Below are 19,238 nucleotides of genomic sequence, written 5' to 3' on the forward strand. Positions count from 1 at the left end.
TAGTGGCCCCACTTTTCTCAGGTCATGCCCCCCCTCCATTCCACAATTGGATGCACTGTCTTATGATATTAGGGGTAGAATATCTTCCATAAAAGGGGAATTTAAAGAGAACCTGTCACTTTCCATAAAAATGTACATTTTTTAACATCTAAATGTCGCTGTTCTCCTGAATCCGGCGATGTTTTTCTTTTACTCCTGCTCCTCTTCGTTCCTGAGATATGGCGCCCTCTTTCCTGTATATAAGTCTAGTCTTATTAGTCTAGTGGGCGTGGTCCTCCACTCTCCTCTGTGGGTGTTTTCTTTAGCACCACCCCCTGTTAGCTAACAAGACTAGATTTATATACAAGAAAGAAAAGGTCATATCTCAGGAATGGAGAGGAGCAGGAACTAAAGGAAAACATCGCCGGATTCAGGAGAACAGCGGCTTTTGAACCAGGTTGAAAAAAATGACATATTTCTGGCAAGTGACCAGTCCCTTTAAATGTGCTAGCTCCTTCAAGCGCTTGAGAGGTCTCCTCTTTTTTTTTTCTAGAGACTTGTCAAGTTTGCTGTAGAGCCACAAATCAAAAACCATGGTGAGATATGATTAATGGGGTCATGAAAAAGTCAGTAGTAAATGCTGTACTTACAGTGGATCTTGAAGTCCTTGTATTGCCTGTCTTCAATGGCAACGACGTACAAAGCGGCGCGGTCAGGAAACATGAGCCCTCCAGGTTTCTGTTGATGAATTGTGGGGAAATGGGTCTCGTAATCTATTCACCTGACAAAGACATCACAGTTTGAACTGCACATATAAAATCCAGACAAGCAGCCCCTGCCCGCTTACTATCCTCCATCACACTGTCACACACTGTTTAATATCTGAGTGGATATATCAGCCAGAGGCAAAACACCAAAGATAAAAATGTCTCTCTAAATCAAAGCTGTTGTCAGTCATGACAAGGCTTATTGAAATGAAAGGTCTACCCGCTGACTGCACTCGCCGGTCACATCTGAAGACGGCACTTTAAGGATTTAAGAATAGCAAATAGCGAGCTCTCAGGTGATTCCGTTGGCGTTTGATATAGTGAAATCCAAAGCGAAAGCTTTTTTTTTTTTTTACAGAAAAAAGTTTCTTTATGGCAGCTCAGCTTTTCAGCCGAGGAGATCATTGATGTATCTCAGCCTTTATATTGTCCCTATCAGCAGTGATAGTTTTTCCAGTTTTGTATCATGAAAAGTTATATCGTTTTTCCAAAATCTATTCTCAAGTTTTTAACAGTTCTGGTCAATTCATAGACACCTTCATTGTTTACTTTCACCGAATGTACTGCTTTCCTACGTCTTCCACAGAACGCAGTCTCACTGGCACAGAGAAACTGCAGCTGCATCTCCCTCCTATTCAGAGTATTTATCATGCTAGAATGAGGAGGTTTCCAAATATTTACAGGAATCCTGTAGTCATGGAAAGGTGAGGAAGGTCCCTTAATAACATATCTTACAAGTATTAAATATTATTACTTGGCAAAATTATGTTTTTACATTTTATTGGTGACATTTAGTTAATAAAATAGCGGTAAGTTTCATATTGCACTAAGTTAAAATATAACTAGGCTGCATCTTCATTCCTTCCTTTATTTTCAGACCTCCACATATTCAGTTTGCAGCTTAATCCAACTTCAAGATTTTTCTCTAGTCGGAGTGTTTCTCCCAGTAATATAGGCTGGAAGTGAGCTCTGTGTGTCTCTCTCAGTAATATAGTGCTGGATGTGAGCTCTGTGTGTCGTTCCCAGTAATATAGGCTGGATGTAAGTTTTGTGTCTCTCCCAGTAATATAGGCTGGATGTGAGCTCTGTGTATCTCTCTCAGTAATATAGGCTGGATGTGAGCTCTGTGTGTCGTTCCCAGTAATATAGGCTGGATGTGAGCTCTGTGTCTCTCCCAGTAATATAGGCTGGATGTGAGCTCTGTGTGTCTCTCTCAGTAATATAGTGCTGGATGTGGGCTCTGTATCTCTCTCAGTAATATAGGCTGGATGTGAGCTCTGTATCTCTCTCAGTAATATAGGCTGGATGTGAGCTCTGTATCTCTCTCAGTAATATAGGCTGGATGTGAGCTCTGTGTGTCGTTCCCAGTAATATAGGCAGGATGTGAGCTCTGTGTCTCTCCTAGTAATATAGGCTGGATGTGAGCTCTGTGTGTCTCTCTCAGTAATATAGTGCTGGATGTGGGCTCTGTATCTCTCTCAGTAATATAGGCTGGATGTGAACTCTGTATCTCTCTCAGTAATATAGGCTGGATGTGAGCTCTGTGTGTCGTTCCAAGTAATATAGGCTGGATGTGAGCTCTGTGTCTCTCCCAGTAATATAGTCTGGATGAGAGCTCTGTGTGTCTCTCCCAGTAATATAGGCTGTATGTGAGCTCTGTGTCTCTCCCAGTAATATAGGCTGGATGTGAGCGCTGTGTGTCATTCCCAGTAATATAGGCTGGATGTGAGCTCTGTGTGTTGTTCCCGGTAATATAGGCTGGATGTGGGCTCTGTGTATCTCTCTCAATAACATAGGCTGGATGTGAGCTCTGTGTCTCTCTCCCTATAATATAGGCTGGATGGGCGCTTTGTATTCTCACCTAGTAATATAGGCTGGATGTGATGTCTATATGTCTCTCCCAATAATATAAGCTGGATGTGAGCTCTGTGCATCTCTCCTAGTAATATAGGCTGGATGTGAGCTCTGTGCATCTCTCCAGTAATATTGGCAGGATGTGAGCTCTGTGCATCTCTCCAGTAATATAGGCTGGATGTGAGCTCTGTGGGTCTCTTACAGTAGTGCAAGCCTGATGTGAGCTCTGAATATCTCTCCCAGTAATAGAAGCTGAATGTGATGTCTGTGAGTCTCTCCCATTAATATAACCTGGAAGTGAGCTCTGTGTGTATACAGGGTGCTGCTTTTTTGTTTTCATTAGCTCAGATATCAGTACTGCTTCTATGCTGAAATTATTTACTCCTCAAGTGCTTTTCTCCTTGCGTTTTTTTTCCCTGTCCTGCTTGTACATGACTTGCCATCGCTTCACTCTGTGGAGATCTGAGTATTACCCATTCCCACTGTTGCCCTTAAAGCCCCCAATAAAGCCCACACATGATCTATCCTGACAGGAATGCTCAGGAATGCTCAGCTTGACCTATCACTCCTATGTTCTCTTGAGAAAGCCTATGCCAGACTCCTCTGGAGTTGGATTATCTCCAGGAGAACAAAAGGGACAGTAGTCAGAAACCGGACATGTCATATTCTTCTCTCCTCTGACATCTGTCTTGAAGCTCCCATACACATGAGACTATATAGGGCAGGTATGGCCGAGAGTACTTTAATACGCATGGGGTTTTTAACACTAAGAAAATGGAGTGGGAGCAGAGAGAGTCATCAGAACAAGGAGCGACAAGTGTGGTGCTGTTCTCAGAAGGAAACAGACATATTTTTTTATGCCATATATCACTCGTTACATAGCAGGGCAGAGTCACTTTATGCATAAAAAGCACTTACCAGCCACTTATCCCGTGCAAAGATGACAGTGTTGAGCATGGATTCGTAAAAGAGGCAATATCCCATCCACTCAGTGATGATGATGTCCACTTTATCTACCGGTAACTCCACCTCTTCAACTTTACCCCTAAATATTGTGATTACTAAAAAAAAAAAAAAAAACGCACACAAAAAGTGCATTGTGACAGTAAAGAAAACCAATGTCAAGAAAAAAGTATAAACAGCAAAACATTGTGCCATCAATAGGGTGGAGTTAAAATTTGCAGATTTTCTGGTCAATCTGATCAAGGAGGTGGAGTCTCTGACGAGTCAAGTCAAGCTGTCCAGGCCCTTTCCCTGCCCTATATGGTTTGATTGACACCCCTAAAGGCGGGGCTTAAGATAATATGCCCAAAAGAGTCAATAATACCATATAGGGCGGGCAGTTTGACTTTGATTCTGCATAAGCTCCACCTCCTTGACTGGATGAAGCTAATTTGCATACAGTACAGGCAGGCATTGAACTTGATTTTTGGCAAAATTACAACAAGGACATTCTGGAGGGCAAAAAAATCTCCAGACAGGTTCCTTTTAATATGGGCGTCCTTCAGAATCTGTGTTGTACGATCTTATCCAGCACCTGTGCTATCCGGCACATTTTATATTAGTGACGTACAAAAGTGTCCTCCCTAACATTTCTGCAAATTTCCATACGAACTACAATTTTTCATGATACAAATTAATTACAATGTTCCGATATGTTGGCAAAATCTTCATTAGGCAGCAATTCACATCACAACCACTGGGTGGCCACGTACAGACACACATAACAAACATCTCCCAACAGAGTATCTCAAAATCACATTTTTCTTGTTTTTTTCAACGATGGTCATTTCGGGACATGCTAATCCAAGAGGAAGGGTACAGAAGGTGCGGAATTTTTAAAACCCTCCCTAAGTGCAGCCATATTGGAAACACTAACTTCCTGCATTGACTGTACACCAAAGTGTGTTTTTCTTAAGGCAGCTGAAATGAATGAGAGTCAGTTGACTGAGAAAAGTCATAGGAAATGATGGAGTATATTCTTTCTTCCCTCGAAGATCAAGGAGTGGCAGGTGAGCTGCATACAGAGTACAATTTGTGAGTAGTGTATAGTGAGATGACTCTGCTGATCATCTCCCAGTCTATACAGTAAAGCTGTCAAGTGCGTAGCAGAAATAAGAAGCCTATCCATTCCATTCTGTGAAAACTAGAACATTTTAAGATTCTTTCATGTGAATATTAACAAAAAAACACCTCCAAAATTTTGGAAGTAATATATTTATGATAAAAATAAATGATTTCTATAATGTAATTTGCTGATTATACAGTACATTTCCTTCTCTTTAAAATCTCTGTAGGGTAATTCTCATTTATTAGAGAATTGCTCTTTTCACATTTCGCTGACCAAACGTGAATTAACACTTTAGAAATCAGTTCACATAATGCCCCAATGTTCTTCTATTTTTCTCGGCTCTAAAAATAGCAAAGATTATCTCATAATTCTTTCTGCAATATCTGCCAGATAAAGTCTTGTTTTACTTTTTATTAATATTATAACATCAGAACACATGGAGGGTGTGGAGCTTATGTCAGATCAACTGTTCTTGATTACTGCCGGCTGTGCCACAAAGAAATGCGGTTATATGGCAAATCGGAGGGTAATACACAGATAATAAAGATTTATATTAAGGACAGATAAAGAAGAATGATATCAAAGATGGCAGATAGGAAAATTGATGGGCAGACAAAAGATAGATACAGTTGCAATCAAAATTATTCAAACCCCAAAGGAGATTAGATTTATTAACAAAATTTAGAAACTTTCTACTGTTTACAATAAAAATAAAAAAAAAAAATTGCTCAAGAAAACAGTGAAACATGGTGGTGGCTCAGAGATGTCTACAGTGAAGCAAGACAGTGGCACAGTATACCTATGGTGAAGCATGGTGGTGACCCAAGGCTGCCTAGAGTAAAGAATGATGATGGCTCGGCAATACCTATAGTGAGGCATGGTGGTGGCTCGGTGAGGTCTACAGTGAAGCATGGCAGTGGCTAGAGGATGCCTAGGATGAATCATGGTGGTGGCTTGATGAACCCTACAATGAAGTATGGCGGTGGTTGAGGCTGCATATGGTGAAACATGGCAGTGGCTCAGGGCTGCCTAGAGTAAATCATGGTGTCACCAATATCTATAGTGAAGCATGGTGGTAGTTTGGTGATACATACAGTGAAGCATGGCGGTGGCTAGTAGATGCCTGAGAGGAGCATGTTGGTGGCTTGGTGATGTCTACAGTGAAGCATGGTGGTGGCCAGGAAAAGTGAAGAGAGCACCACTTCCACAGGTGGTGACTAGGGGATGCCTTCGGTGAAGTAAACTGGTGACTTGCTGAACCCTACAGTGAAGCAAGGTGGTGACTTGGAATGCCTATGGTGAAGCATGGTGGAGGCTCAGGACTGCCCAGAGTAAAGTCTGGTGATGGCTAGGTAATACCTACAGTTAAGCTGGGTGGTGGCTCAGTGACACCTACAGTGAAGCATAGTGGTGGCTTGTTGAACCCTACAGTGAAACATGGGAGTGGATCAGAGATGCTTATGGTGAAACATGGTGGTGGCCCGATCATGCCTACAGTGAAGTATAGTGGTAGCTTGAGGATGCCTATGGTGAAGAATGGCAGTGGCATGAAGGTGCTTAAATTGTCACAAGCAGGTTTTTCAAACATCTCCAACCTGCATGGCGGCGTCAGGGTCTGTGGATTCCACAGATCCATACACTCCTCCTTGTGACTCCATAGAGAGCGATGTTCAGCACAGAGTGACTCAACTTCTAGAGCTGCAGATTCTAAGGGGGAGAGAAGCAGTTAAATCTTTGCTGAACTAACCTTGCTGATGGCCTGTGGTCACATGCTGCAGGAGAGCCAGTCCTCTATGCTCTTTCCCTATTTAAACTGGCTCCACTGTTCAGGTAATGCCAGCAATAGTTCTCTATCCTGGTCTGGAAAGTTGGACACATCCTGGTTATTAGTGGTTATTTCTGAAGTTGTTGCTAGTGGTGTTTGGCTAATCCTCTCCTTTTCCCTGAGGCTTCTTTGCATTACTTTGTTGCCTATTGAGCTGCACACTTTATATTCCTATGTGTATTTCCTTGAGACAGTGTTGTGTGATCGTGCTTACGTTTCTGCCCTGTCTGTCTTGTTTTGTATTTCCCTATACCCTGTACAGATTAGTGCTACTTAGGAGCATAGGATGAAATGAGGCTCAGGCATCTCCACCTCCAGGGGTAATCCTGGGACAGGGATAGCTAGGGACCCCTCGCCTGAGGGTCAGTATAAGTACATCTTTATTATCCCACAGTCACACCGTGACAGATGGCTTATTCAGTAATGTATATATTGAAGCATGCCAGTGCTTCGGTGATGCCTATAGTGAAGCATGGTGGTGGCTGGATGATGCCTATAGTGAAGCATGGTGGAGGCTCGGTGATGCTCTTGTGCTGCTTAGTTCCATGGAAAACTGCAGCGTGTAGAGGTCAAGATGGATTCAATTAAGTATCAGGAAATCCTAGGATAAAAAAACCATGCCTTCTTTGAGGAAGCTGAAGCTCAGGCGATATTGAACTTTTCAATGTGACAATGATTCCAAGAATACCTCCAAGTCTGATCAAGGCTTGGTTTAGTAAAAAAAAGTCCTTGAAGATTCTGGAGAGTCTATTCGTAGTCGTATGACTTGAAAGCCTTAGAAAATCTTTGGATGGATTTGAATAAGGCGCTTTTAGAACATGAACCCTAGAATATTAGTGACATGGAGGCCATTGCCCATGAGGAAAGCTGGTGTCTCGCTATGCATCACGTCTGCAGCAGGTTACAACAGCCAGAGGGGCTCTATTAAGTACTTAAGATGCTTATCTTAAAGGTGGTGGCTAATTCTGAGCCTGCATTAGTCAGTTAAAGTGGACTTTTGTGGTGAATTTGGAGAAACTACTTTTTATATTAGTTGCGCTAATTGCATTGTTCTTGTTTCGTTGAATTATTGCAATTAGCAGAAAATTTGTAAATTTTGCTAAATAAGCCTAAGTTGTAATGGACGGGTGAAGATAGAGAAATAGATATTCTTTTATCAAAGCAGCGTAATAAACTGTAATGTTCTGGCTCTCGATCTCCCACCGGATCCTGGATTGTTTTCTGTATAAAGCAGTCATGTTTTGTGTCTCGTACTGACAGGGCGGTGGGAGTTATCAGCCTTGCACATTGTCTGTAGCCTCCAAAGCGCACGTCACGCTGAGAGTTACAATCATCACTTCTATTTTACCAAAATAAAGGAATTATCTGAAGAAATCATGGAGCATTTTAATAAATTCAGACTGTCGAATAACATCTCTTATTTCCGCACAACAGGTGATGTTCAGTCTCGAATGTACAGACGTGTCCTTCTCTACCTTTCCTCTTGTGTCGACATATCAAAATGACTAATTAAAAAAAAAAAGTAAAAACATGATTTTGCGAGTCATTTATGCCATATGTGTCCACAGATATATGTTGTGGCCTGTTGCGGGTTTTGAAAGCATGATGTGATAATGTATTGAATTTGTATTGTGAAAAATTTGAGCCCTTAATAAAATTTATGTAGGGGCGTAGATACACCTGTACTATGGAGAAGTGCTTGTCATTCTCCTTTATCTGCAGCATCATCCACAACTTAATTCTACAATTAATACATAGCAGCCATTCTCATCCTGGTCTTCCTCATTCAGGACAAGCCCCCAAAATTGGCTGTGTTAACGTTATCCCTAAAGGAACGCGCGTCGTGGTATACATTTCCCTTGTGGTGAGAAATGCAACATTCCAAATGGAAAAGGGAAGAAAAAGGATATCCCTCGTAAATGAAAACAATCAAAGAATTTACCGCTGTTATTGACCTCAAATGATTTTTCTAATATTATATCCATTGATCAGTTTTAGCATATCTTTTAAAAAGTACTTTAAAAAAACCTTGTAATTATGAATCCTGAAGTGTCCGCAGGGTATATCTAGTCCTCCCAAGTGTATGCTCAATCTTTGCTAAGGCTACCCCTGATTTAATGATTGATGTATTATTTCGAGCAATCTGTTCAAAATCTTCTGCTTCTTCACTTATGGAGGAGAGCTAAAAACTGGTGCAGATATTTGCCCTTGTCGTTAGGGTAATTAAAGAGGTCGTACACTACTTTTACATCAATGGCTTGTAAGTAGGATTGGTCATCAATGTCTGATCGGTGGAGGTGTGACACCTGCCCCCCCACCGCCGATCAGCTCCTCCCAGTGCACAGCCCAGCTCCGTCAATTCTATAGTGGCCACGGCCCAATACTGCACACACTCCCGCTATTCAAATCAATAGGGGGTTGATGTGTAGCGCTCGACCATGGCCACTATTCCATTGATGAAGCTGCGCTGTGGCTAAGGAGTGTCCATCAATGTAATGTAGAGGACAACCTCTTTTAATTTTTATCCGAGAACCGGTGTATGAGGAGACCAAAATTGATTGCACTGCCCACATTCAGGCAAACCCTCTGAGCATTGGCCATTTTTCATCTCTGCCGTGCAAGCGTCAAATTTTGTGCAGTATGTTCCAGTTTTCCACTCTACCTCAGTCAATAGACCACTAGTACTCTTATCTTGGACATTTCGACGATTCAGATATGGTCAAAAAATTCTCCATCCTCCATTTACATATGGCGCAGGCGTTTTTTTTAAACCCCTTCACGACACATGACGTACATTTACGTCATGTGCTATGTCCCTGACTTTGATGCGGGCTCACACGCCGAACCCGCAACATTTCCCGGGAGATGATTGCTGATTTAATGCCTCTAACAGAGACATTTATCACGCACCAGCAGGGAGCGTGTCGCGGGGGGGCATGATCACAGGGTGCCGATGGCTTGCTATGACAGCAGTGAGACTGCTGAAGACCTCCATGCTCGTTATGATGATTCTCCTGTGAAAGCCGGCCTGTGGCTGACGTTCATACGAGATTGTGATTTTCACTATATATACTGCTCAAAGAAATAAAGGGAACGCAAACAGCCTGTTGCAAATGGAATAGTGTTCCCTTTATTTTTTGAGCATTATATTAGAGTGCTGATCAAGAGATTGGACGAGCACAGCTTCAAGTCCCCAAAGGGGACTATTAAATACAGTAAAAAGTAAAAAAAAATAAAAAAAATCTGAAAAAAAAATTAATAATAGGTATAATTGAATAATAGGTATAACTTATCTAATGAATGACCTTTAAAGGACACACTGTGTTGGGGGCAGTTTAAAGGGGTAAATTCTGCTGACCGGTACGCTTTAACCCAATGAAGTGCACCAATTGCAAGTCGATTAAACTGCTGCAGAATTATGTAGTGATACAACATGGATATAATATAACAACGTAGGTGCCTTCATTCAATAACACCACAAGGGCACTGCATCCATTGACAGATGAGATATGATAGCTGTGGGAACGAGGGCTGAAAAGCGCAATGGCGCGAACAAACCTGGCCATCACTTTGATGGATAGGTATTTATAAGGAACAAAATGTATAAAAAAAAATGGAAAATCCCCATATTCAATTCTCATCTACTGACATCTCTGTAACAAGCATGTGTACAGGCTGCCATAAAATCGACTGCGTCCTTCTAAGGTGTAACCGTAGTTTATGGAGCTGTCATGGCGCGAAATGTAATTTCATACGACGAGAGGTAAAAAAAAAACAAAAAAAAAACACCTAAATGAAAAATATATTTTTTGGTTTCCGCAAAGAGAATTACATATATTAAATTAGGAACTGCAATACCTGACACAACCTATAATCAAGGGTGGCGCTGTTACTAGACTTTTTATAATGCGAGTTAATTTTTTAAATATTGGGGAGGGGGGGTAATAAAAATATTTCTATTTTTATTAGAATAATTTAATAGCATTTACTGCAGTATTTTAATGTGAAGATTATATTCTTTCCAGACTTAATGAGTGAGATAGGTCATCTTGTCTCAATCCACACAGACTGATTGATATTTTCCCTACTCTAAATAGTCATCAAATGATTATGTCACCTTATGACATTTTTTGGTCCATAAATTATTTAAAGGGTTTGTCCACTTTTTTGCAATCTCTTGTTAAAATCTTTAAAAATATTTTGCTCAAAGCTTGCCCTGCTGCGTGAATCCCTAGCGATCAGTTGTGATCTAGATGGAACTTAGAAGCTGTTTAATTGTTCCGCAGCACTCCCACAGGCAGGATGAAGTATTACACTGTACCCAATGAAATTAATGGACTGTCCATGCAACGCAGTGTCCTCCAGAGTTAAAGACTTTGGCAAAGAGTCAAGAGCTCTGAAAAAAAGGAAAACTAAAAAGTCCTAATAAAGCCTTAATGAGTATTGGAAACTAGACAGTTACTATCTGGAAAAAGGATAAATCTGAATAGACACATATTAAATGATTCTGGTGGCCTGCAGTCACCACTAGAGGGAGCATATGAGCTTACTGCATACTGTATACAGAATTCAGTTAGCTCCCCCTAGTGTTGGCTGCAGGTAGTAAAAAGATTATCACTTTAGGTTTAGGTTTGGGGGTTTCAGACAAAAACTTGCTCCTACTGAAATAAATGCATATTTTTAGCAGGGAATTGATGACATCAGTACTAGCTCTTTGACTTTCACGAAGATTCCGATTAGTTAAAAACATACAGCATACGTTTTCAAGGTTTTACTACTGAACATGTATAAAGGAAACATTTCTACATTTAGGGACATGAGCACATTCACCGATGCCTTACTGTTGTCGAGATGGTTGGCCTTGATGATTTTTTCAGAGTAGTCTGAAACGCTGGAACATTCAATCTGAGCAAAAAAAACAAACAAAGTGCATACAATAAGTCAGAGGCTTTTCCATATGAAAAAGAACAAACTGAGAAGACATGTTTTCCAGTCTCAAGCATTTTGTTGTAGAACATAAAGTCAGAATTAATGTCATAGAACCCATCTGTATCTCCTCGTCTTTTCTTTTGGCTCAACAGTTCCCGAGATGAGTGATGTGAGAAGACTAGCTGAGAGTATAAAAACATGATTTCACGATAAGTCTTTCTACAGTAGACTCTAGTTCCTGGCACCATCTGTAGGCTCAAGTGTTAGCCATTGAACCTGTCGACAATGTCTACTTTAGTAGCAGTTGAGTCCCATCTGGATTCCCACTCACTCGTAAGTTACCAACATTTTATCTGTCTATTAATTTTGTTTTTTAGTCCAAACTTGTGGATTTCCAGATGTCCTACCAGGCCTACCCATCCTTGTGAGGAAAGTTTAGATTAACAGGTCAGGAAACAATGTCTTACATCTTATGGATAGTACATGTATTCCAGTGAGATGGTCAACCCTATCAGCAGGAGTTTGCTGGAATGTCCCTTTTGCTGAGGTGGGGAGCAGTGATGTTCCTACAAGAGCCATTGAGAATAATCACTCTGGTTCTCCTACCTTTAAGTCCTCCATACAAATTTTGTTTTTGGCCGGCTTGCTCTGCCAAGTGCTCCTGTTCTCCTCTGAGAGCTGCTGATGGACATCTCTAGGGGTGGCTTATCACTTAGAGAACAAAAGGAATGAAAGTGCGAAATCTCAGATGCCGGATCCTTATCCCTCCGACATCATCTATTATGGGAGAGTCGGGGGCCCCTATAAATTTTAGGCAGTCATTCCGAACCCGTTGATATTAGATTTCAACTAGCTCTTCCATAATTTCCAAACAAATTTTGAGGTTATCGAGTGCTAAACATCATAATTATTCATGGACATGTTTTGGACATCTCAAATCAGGCACAAGCCTTAGTGAGGTCGCATTTGGATCACCAGCCTAAGGAGGTCTTCCCATTTGGGACATTTATGGTATATTAATGGGATAGGCTATATACTGTATGTCTGATAGATGCTGAGACCCAGCTCTAGCTTGGAAATGGCACCCCGTTGTGCTGTCAAGAATGCGGAGATGCATGCATGCTCAACTCTCCACTGGGCTACCTATTCTTGGGCAATCTGTATATTGGAAGGTCTCTCTTGGACATATTTTGGACATTTATTGCAAATTCTCTCAATATGCCATGAATGTCTGAGATGGGACCACTCCTTTATAAATACACTAGTCAAACGGAGACACATCTTATATTTATCTTCCACCCTTTTAACATAGACCCCCATTGTTACCCAAGACTAGGTTTAACCAAGACCATGGTTTCCTCTAGAGATGTGGGCTCCAATTTATCTCTCTCCAGCAGTCAAGAAACTACAATTCTGAAGAAGCCATCATAGCCTATGGGAATGTTAGGAATTGTGGTTTCTCAAGAGCTGGAAAGACACTGATGGAAGACCACTGCTCTACAGCATCTCAAACCAATTGGGTTTTTTAGGTGGGTTCCAGAGTTAAAGGGTTTATCCTTATCAGACATTTATCATCTATTGACTGGAAATGTAATACCTGTCTGATCGATGGGGGATTGATAGCTGGGACCCCCATTGATCCCTAGACCTGGGTCCCAAGCACAGCCACATTGATAAGAGCTAAGAATGGAGTGGCAGTAAGGCATGCACACGAAGCAATTGATCCTAAAATGCTGAGAAATCGAGCTTTAAAACCACATGCAAATTAGCCTTGACCTAAGTGTCAGAGTTCATCGACACGCCCCCAGTGAACTTCTAGGCTAATTTGCATGTGGCACTGAAGCTTGAATTCTCAGATTTGGCACATCGGATGACTCCAACACAGGTATCATTTTTTGCTGTTGTTGTACCAGGACCTTTACAGCCATAACACTGGTTTAACTAGTAAAATCCTCCTGACACTTTCCCTTTAAGAACTAATTGTCTTTTTAATTTTCTTACGCTCTTATTATAAGGAAGGCTCTCATAATCCATAAGAAAATTATGCATGTTGTGAGCGATAAGCGGCGGCACCTAGAGCAGGACGTGCACTTTTCCTAGCGCCTTGGAGAATAATATTACCCATTGTATTGCTTTAGTAAGGCCATTAGTTTCTGTGCTGTCAGCGCAGGAAGGAAGCAACAACCTGCATGTACTTTATAAAGAGCAGCAAGCTATCAAACGGGAGGTAACATCGTCCTTATAATAAGAGCGGAAATACACAGCGAGAACAAGGGGGCGACTCCGCGCTGGAATGGATGTAATTCCCACAGCTGTCGTAACTTGCCGGCTAATTGCGACAATGCATCTGCAGCTTTAATTTCCCTGCGCTGTTTTTTCCAAAGGCTTTGGTATTAATTGTTTGAAGGTGTCGTGAAAGGAAATCCAATATCAGGCATGTTAAAGGAACACTAAACCTAGAAATGAATTGTAACTGAAACAAGCAACATACAGTAGGTGCCATCTCTGTTTGCCGCTTGCTCCTCTGCAGCATTTTCGGCAAGATACTAAAACAAACGGTCTTGTAGAAATCCTGCAGGGAACGAAGGTTAGTCTCATCCTGCCCTATAATAATAATCTTTATATAGCGCTAACATATTCCGCAGCGCTTTACAGTTTGCACACATTTTCATCACTGTCCCCCGATGGGGCTCACAATCTAAATTCCCTATTAGTATGTCTTTAGAATGTGGGAGGAAACCGGAGTACCCGGAGGAAACCCACGCAAACACGGGGAGAACATACAAACTCCATGCAGATGTTGGCCTTGGTGGGATTCGAACCCAGGACCCCAGCGCTGCAGCTAACCACTGAGCCACCGTGCCGCCCCAGCCGAAGAGGCAGGGCTCAGTGATCTGTTGTCTTTCTGCTGAGGGTGCAGTGGGGGGAGGCTCCTGCTGCAGGATTTATGTAATTTTGAGTTTTATAATATTTTCCTTTATTTATTGGCTAGGGTATAAAGTGCTCATCGCTGGTGGGTCAGAAAACAAGGACACCTAGTGACCCCCCGCCTTGTCTTGAAGGAAGCATACGTACCTATGTATGCTTAATCTCCGCTCCACTTACTGTCAATAGGACTAGTGGAGAAATCCGAATACAGCGTTCCACTTTTTCTAGCAGTCCCATAGACAATGAATGGACGGAGGTCGAGTATGCACTCCACCGCGCCAATCAAAATAGGGAGGTCCCAGCTGTCGGACCCCTTGCTATTCGATGGATAGGGGATAACTTGCAGGTCATAAGGGGTCGATCATTGTGACACCTAAGTTTGCTGCCCATTTTATGCACATACTTGACCTCCACTCTATTGATTATAGGACTGCCGGAGGAAGATGAATGCTGTACTATACTTTCTCCAGCACTTCCACAAATAATGAATGGAGTGGAGGACAAGCATACGCACCTAAGCTCCTTCCAGGATTGGGCTACAAAGCCCCATTATTGGAGTTACAGAACCCTGATTTCGGGCTCACTGGGGGTCCTGGTGGTTCAACCCCCAGCGATCAGCAATTTGTCCCCTTAATTTATTTACTTTTCCTGTGCATTTTTTTGTGTATAGTGCTCCTTTAGGATTAAGGCATCTAGAGAGCGCCTGTCAAAGCAGAACTAAAGCCTATAGAGGCCCCTCCAAAGTGGCCTTACCGAAGAGCCAACAAGTAGACCGGAGGAACCCAGCCCCATCCATGGATATTTACAAGCAGGACTTTTTCTGTATGAGGCTTTGATGATTAGCTTAGAGCAGTTTCTCTCAATGCCATATGCCCACTGATGAAATCCCAGTCCATAAAAGACAGAGATATGAGAATTTTTAATTAGTTCATATTTTTACGGTCTTTACTCGGGGGCGTGTCTCTCAGCTTAAGGATACACCCCAGAGGATCCTATGAGACATGTCACAATGTAAACTAAGTAAAAAGAAATGTATGGTGGATTCAAAACCAAAAAATGCAGATTAACCTAATATCTGCTGGTTAATAGCATTTTTTCACTTGACAGGTGCGATCAGTATCCAGCACTATGAACCGTGGCGAGATCTGATCGCAACTATCAAGGTAAAACAAGTTTCGATTCCTTAAGTTTAAACAATTGCATGAAAATATTTACTCACCCCATACACTTTCTTTGCTCCAGCCTTTGCTGCAAACATGGAGAGAATCCCAGTCCCGCTGCCGACATCTAAGACGATTTTATCCTTAAACACATGCTTATTGTGATACATGGAGTTTCTGTAAGTCAAAGTGCGAACTTCATCTTTCAGCATTTCCTATGAAAAAAAAAAGAATGGTCACTTGTGAACATACTCCTACACGATGCATGTATATCAATTTATGCTCCGGCTCATTTCTTTGGTTTTGCTGTAGTTTGTTGCACTTTGTACAAACAGGGACATGGCTCCCCCTTTTTGAGCTAGGCATTTCATTTATATAGGTTCCCATGGACAGGTGTCTGAAAAATTTGGGCCTCAGTCTTGCTCTGCCCCGAACTACATTGAGGTCGTCTGGCCCAAGATGAGATTTTAATATTAGAGAATAGGATCATCCCCATCCAGGTACACTTTGTTATGAAGGGATGGCTTTTATGCTTTTTTTTAATCAAAAAAGCATTTAATAAGTACCCTATAAAATTTATATATATTGTTACTATTTACTTACTAACAGGGTAAGGTAACAGGGTTTCCAATCTCTGCTCTGAATCCACTCCTGTGTCTCCATTCAATGTCAGCAAGCAGTTAATCCTGAATGCTATCTATGTGTTTTCAACTCTGCAAGCTTATATATGGTATATAGTTTTTTCAACTTACTCTGCTTGTCCCCTTATGTTGTGAGGTCAAGAAACTTTTCAAAGTGCTTTATGATCCATGTAGTGCTGGACATGTGTTTATTTGACCACAACATTTTATTGGGTCCTGGTGTCTCAATTTAGTGTGATTGATTAACGAGCAGAGAGAGCCACAAAAAAAAAACAAAAAAAAAAACTTAGCCTTAACCTCCTATATATTCAGACCTAGCTAGGGGGAGCATTTATGTAGGGGTGGCATTTATGCACATGTAATCTAAGTACATGTATCAAAGTACTTCTGGCAGTTATAACATGGCAGTGAGACAGGGCAGGAGACAGGTAAGACATTTATATACATCTACTCTCTGTACATTTGGAGTACAACAAATATATACCATATGCATTTGTGTAATTTTTATCCTGGCCGCTGCATTCACACACATCCACCGCCCTGGCATTAACTCTCCACACTCCATCCATATTGGCCCCTCGCTTCTTTCCTCTCCTATGTATAGCACTCATGCTCTTTTCACATTGTTAAATTGCAGAGATCCAGCCAGTCCCACCATTCAACACCAGAGACGCTCTCACAAATCACTTAACCATCTGCTCACTCTTTCTATCCTCCTTCTCCTAGTTGCAGGAGACATTGCTCCCAACCCTGGTCCCCCATGTTATAGAAAGTCAAACCCCCCCACTGCTACACTCAGAAACCCCTCTAATCTTATTAATATTCCCTGCATGCCATCTGTCTCTCTTAATTGTGCACTTTGGAATTCTCGCTCAGTGTGTAACAAACTCTCCTTCATTCATGACTTCTTCCTTTCTAATTCTCTTAACCTCCTGGCTCTTACTGAAACCTGGATCCAGCAGTCAGATACTACCGCTGCTGCTGCTCTTTCATACGGGGGGCTACACTTCTCTCATACCCCAAGATCAGACAATAGAGCTGGTGGAGGCGTTGGTCTGCTCCTATCACCAAAATGTACCTTTCAGGTTATCCCTCAAGTACCCTCACTTGTCTTCCCTTCTTTTGAGGTCCATGCTGTCAGACTCTACACCCCCTTCTCCATGCGAGTGGCGGTGGTGTATCGTCCTCCCGGCCCCTCCCATCAGTTCCTGGATCATTTTGCCACTTGGCTTCCACATTTTCTCTCCTGTGACATCCCTACCCTCATCATGGGAGATTTCAACATCCCCATTGCTCTTCCCCTCTCCCCATCTGCTACTCACCTTTTATCTCTAACCTCCTCATTTGGCCTTTCGCAGCTTACTAATTCTCCAACGCATGAAGACGGAAACTCCCTCGACTTGGTCTTCTCTCGGCTTTGTGCAGTGGATGATTTTGCAAACTCCCCTCTCCCGCTCTCTGACCACAATCTTCTTTCATTCTCTATAAAGAACTGCCAGGCTGCTCAGGTCACCCCCACTGTCCAGACTTATAGAAACATACAGGCCATTAACACCCAGAAACTTCTGAAGAACTTGCAGTCTTCATTGGCCCCTATCTCCTCCCTCTCATGTCCTGATTCTGCATTGAAGCATTACAATGAAACACTTCAAAGTGCCCTGGATGAATTTGCACCCCCTATAAATAGAACACCACAACGCAGACGGCGACAACAATGGCACACGGTGCAAACACGTTTCCTGCAGCGGTGCTCCAGGTGCGCCGAACGTCTGTGAAGAAAATCCAATCTACACGAAGATTTCATCCATTTTAAGTTTATGCTTAGAACATACAACACTGCCCTTCACCTCTCCAAACAAACCTATTTCAACACCCTCATCACCTCACTGTCCAATAACCCGAAACGTCTCTTTGACACTTTTCATTCTCTACTCAATCCAAGAGTACAGGCCCCAACCACGGAGCTCCGAGCTGACGATCTGGCCAATTACTTCAAAGAAAAAATTGACCAGATCCGACAGGAAATTATCTCCAAATCCCCTCATACCATGCACTGTCCTCCCTCCCCCACTGCATCTAACTCACTCTCTGATTTTGAACCAGTCACAGAAGAAGAAGTAAGCAGGCTCCTTGCATCTTCTCGCCCAACTACTTGCACCAGTGACCCATTTCCGTCACATCTCCTCCAGTCCCTTTCCCCTGCTGTCACCCCTCACCTAACTAAAATATTTAACCTCTCTCTCTCTTCTGGTATTTTTTCCCTCCTCATTTAAGCATGCCATCATACATCCACTACTTAAAAAACCATCCCTCGACCAAAACTGTGCCGCTAACTATAGACCTGTCTCTAATCTTCCCTTCATCTCTAAACTCCTGGAACGCCTGGTCCACTCCCGTCTTATCCGCTATCTCTCAGAAAACTCTGTTCTCGACCCTCTCCAATCCGGTTTCCACTCTTTACACTCCACTGAAACTGCCCTCACTAAAGTCTCTAATGATCTGCTAACAGCTAAATCAAATGGTCATTACTCCATGCTAATTCTCTTGGATCTCTCTGCAGCATTCGACACTGTGGATCATCAGCTCCTCCTCACTATGCTCCATTCCATTGGCCTCAAGGACACCGTTCTCTCCTGGTTCTCCTCCTATCTCTCCGACCGCTCCTTTACTGTTTCTTTTGCCGGTTCCTCCTCCTCTCACCTTCCCCTTACTGTTGGGGTTCCTCAAGGATCGGTTCTAGGCCCCCTCCTCTTCTCCTTGTACACTGCCCCTATTGGTCAAACAATCAGTAGATTTGGTTTCCAGTACCATCTCTATGCTGATGACACCCAATTATACGCTTCTTCTCCTGACATCACGCCAGCCTTTCTAGAAAACACTGGCGATTGTCTAAACGCTGTGTCTAATATCATGTCCTCACTATATCTGAAACTGAACCTGTCAAAGACTGAACTCCTTGTGTTTCCTCCCGCTACTAATGTACCTACACCCGACATTGCCATTTCCGTCTGTGGTTCCACTATTACTCCCCAGCAACATGCCCGCTGTCTTGGGGTCATACTTGATTCCGAGCTTTCCTTTGCC

General features: G+C 42.3%; 1 protein-coding gene across 2 annotated transcripts in view; it reads right to left on the reverse strand.

Annotated features, from left to right (window-relative positions):
- PRMT8 (protein arginine methyltransferase 8) overlaps positions 1-19,238 on the reverse strand; it is a 134,006-nt gene that overhangs the window by 43,062 nt on the left and 71,706 nt on the right. For both annotated transcript variants that reach the window (XM_073567808.1, XM_073567809.1), the window contains exons 3-6: positions 15,573-15,728; positions 11,338-11,401; positions 3,519-3,661; positions 630-717 (exon numbers count right to left, since the gene is read on the reverse strand). In XM_073567808.1, coding sequence (XP_073423909.1) covers positions 630-717; positions 3,519-3,661; positions 11,338-11,401; positions 15,573-15,728 — 451 coding nt within the window. The remainder of the gene's footprint in view (positions 1-629; positions 718-3,518; positions 3,662-11,337; positions 11,402-15,572; positions 15,729-19,238) is intronic.

The sequence above is a fragment of the Dendrobates tinctorius genome, unplaced genomic scaffold (genome assembly GCF_039654945.1).
Source record: "Dendrobates tinctorius isolate UK_male_01 unplaced genomic scaffold, ASM3965494v1 ptg000020l, whole genome shotgun sequence".
NCBI classification, from domain to species: Eukaryota; Metazoa; Chordata; class Amphibia; order Anura; family Dendrobatidae; genus Dendrobates; species Dendrobates tinctorius.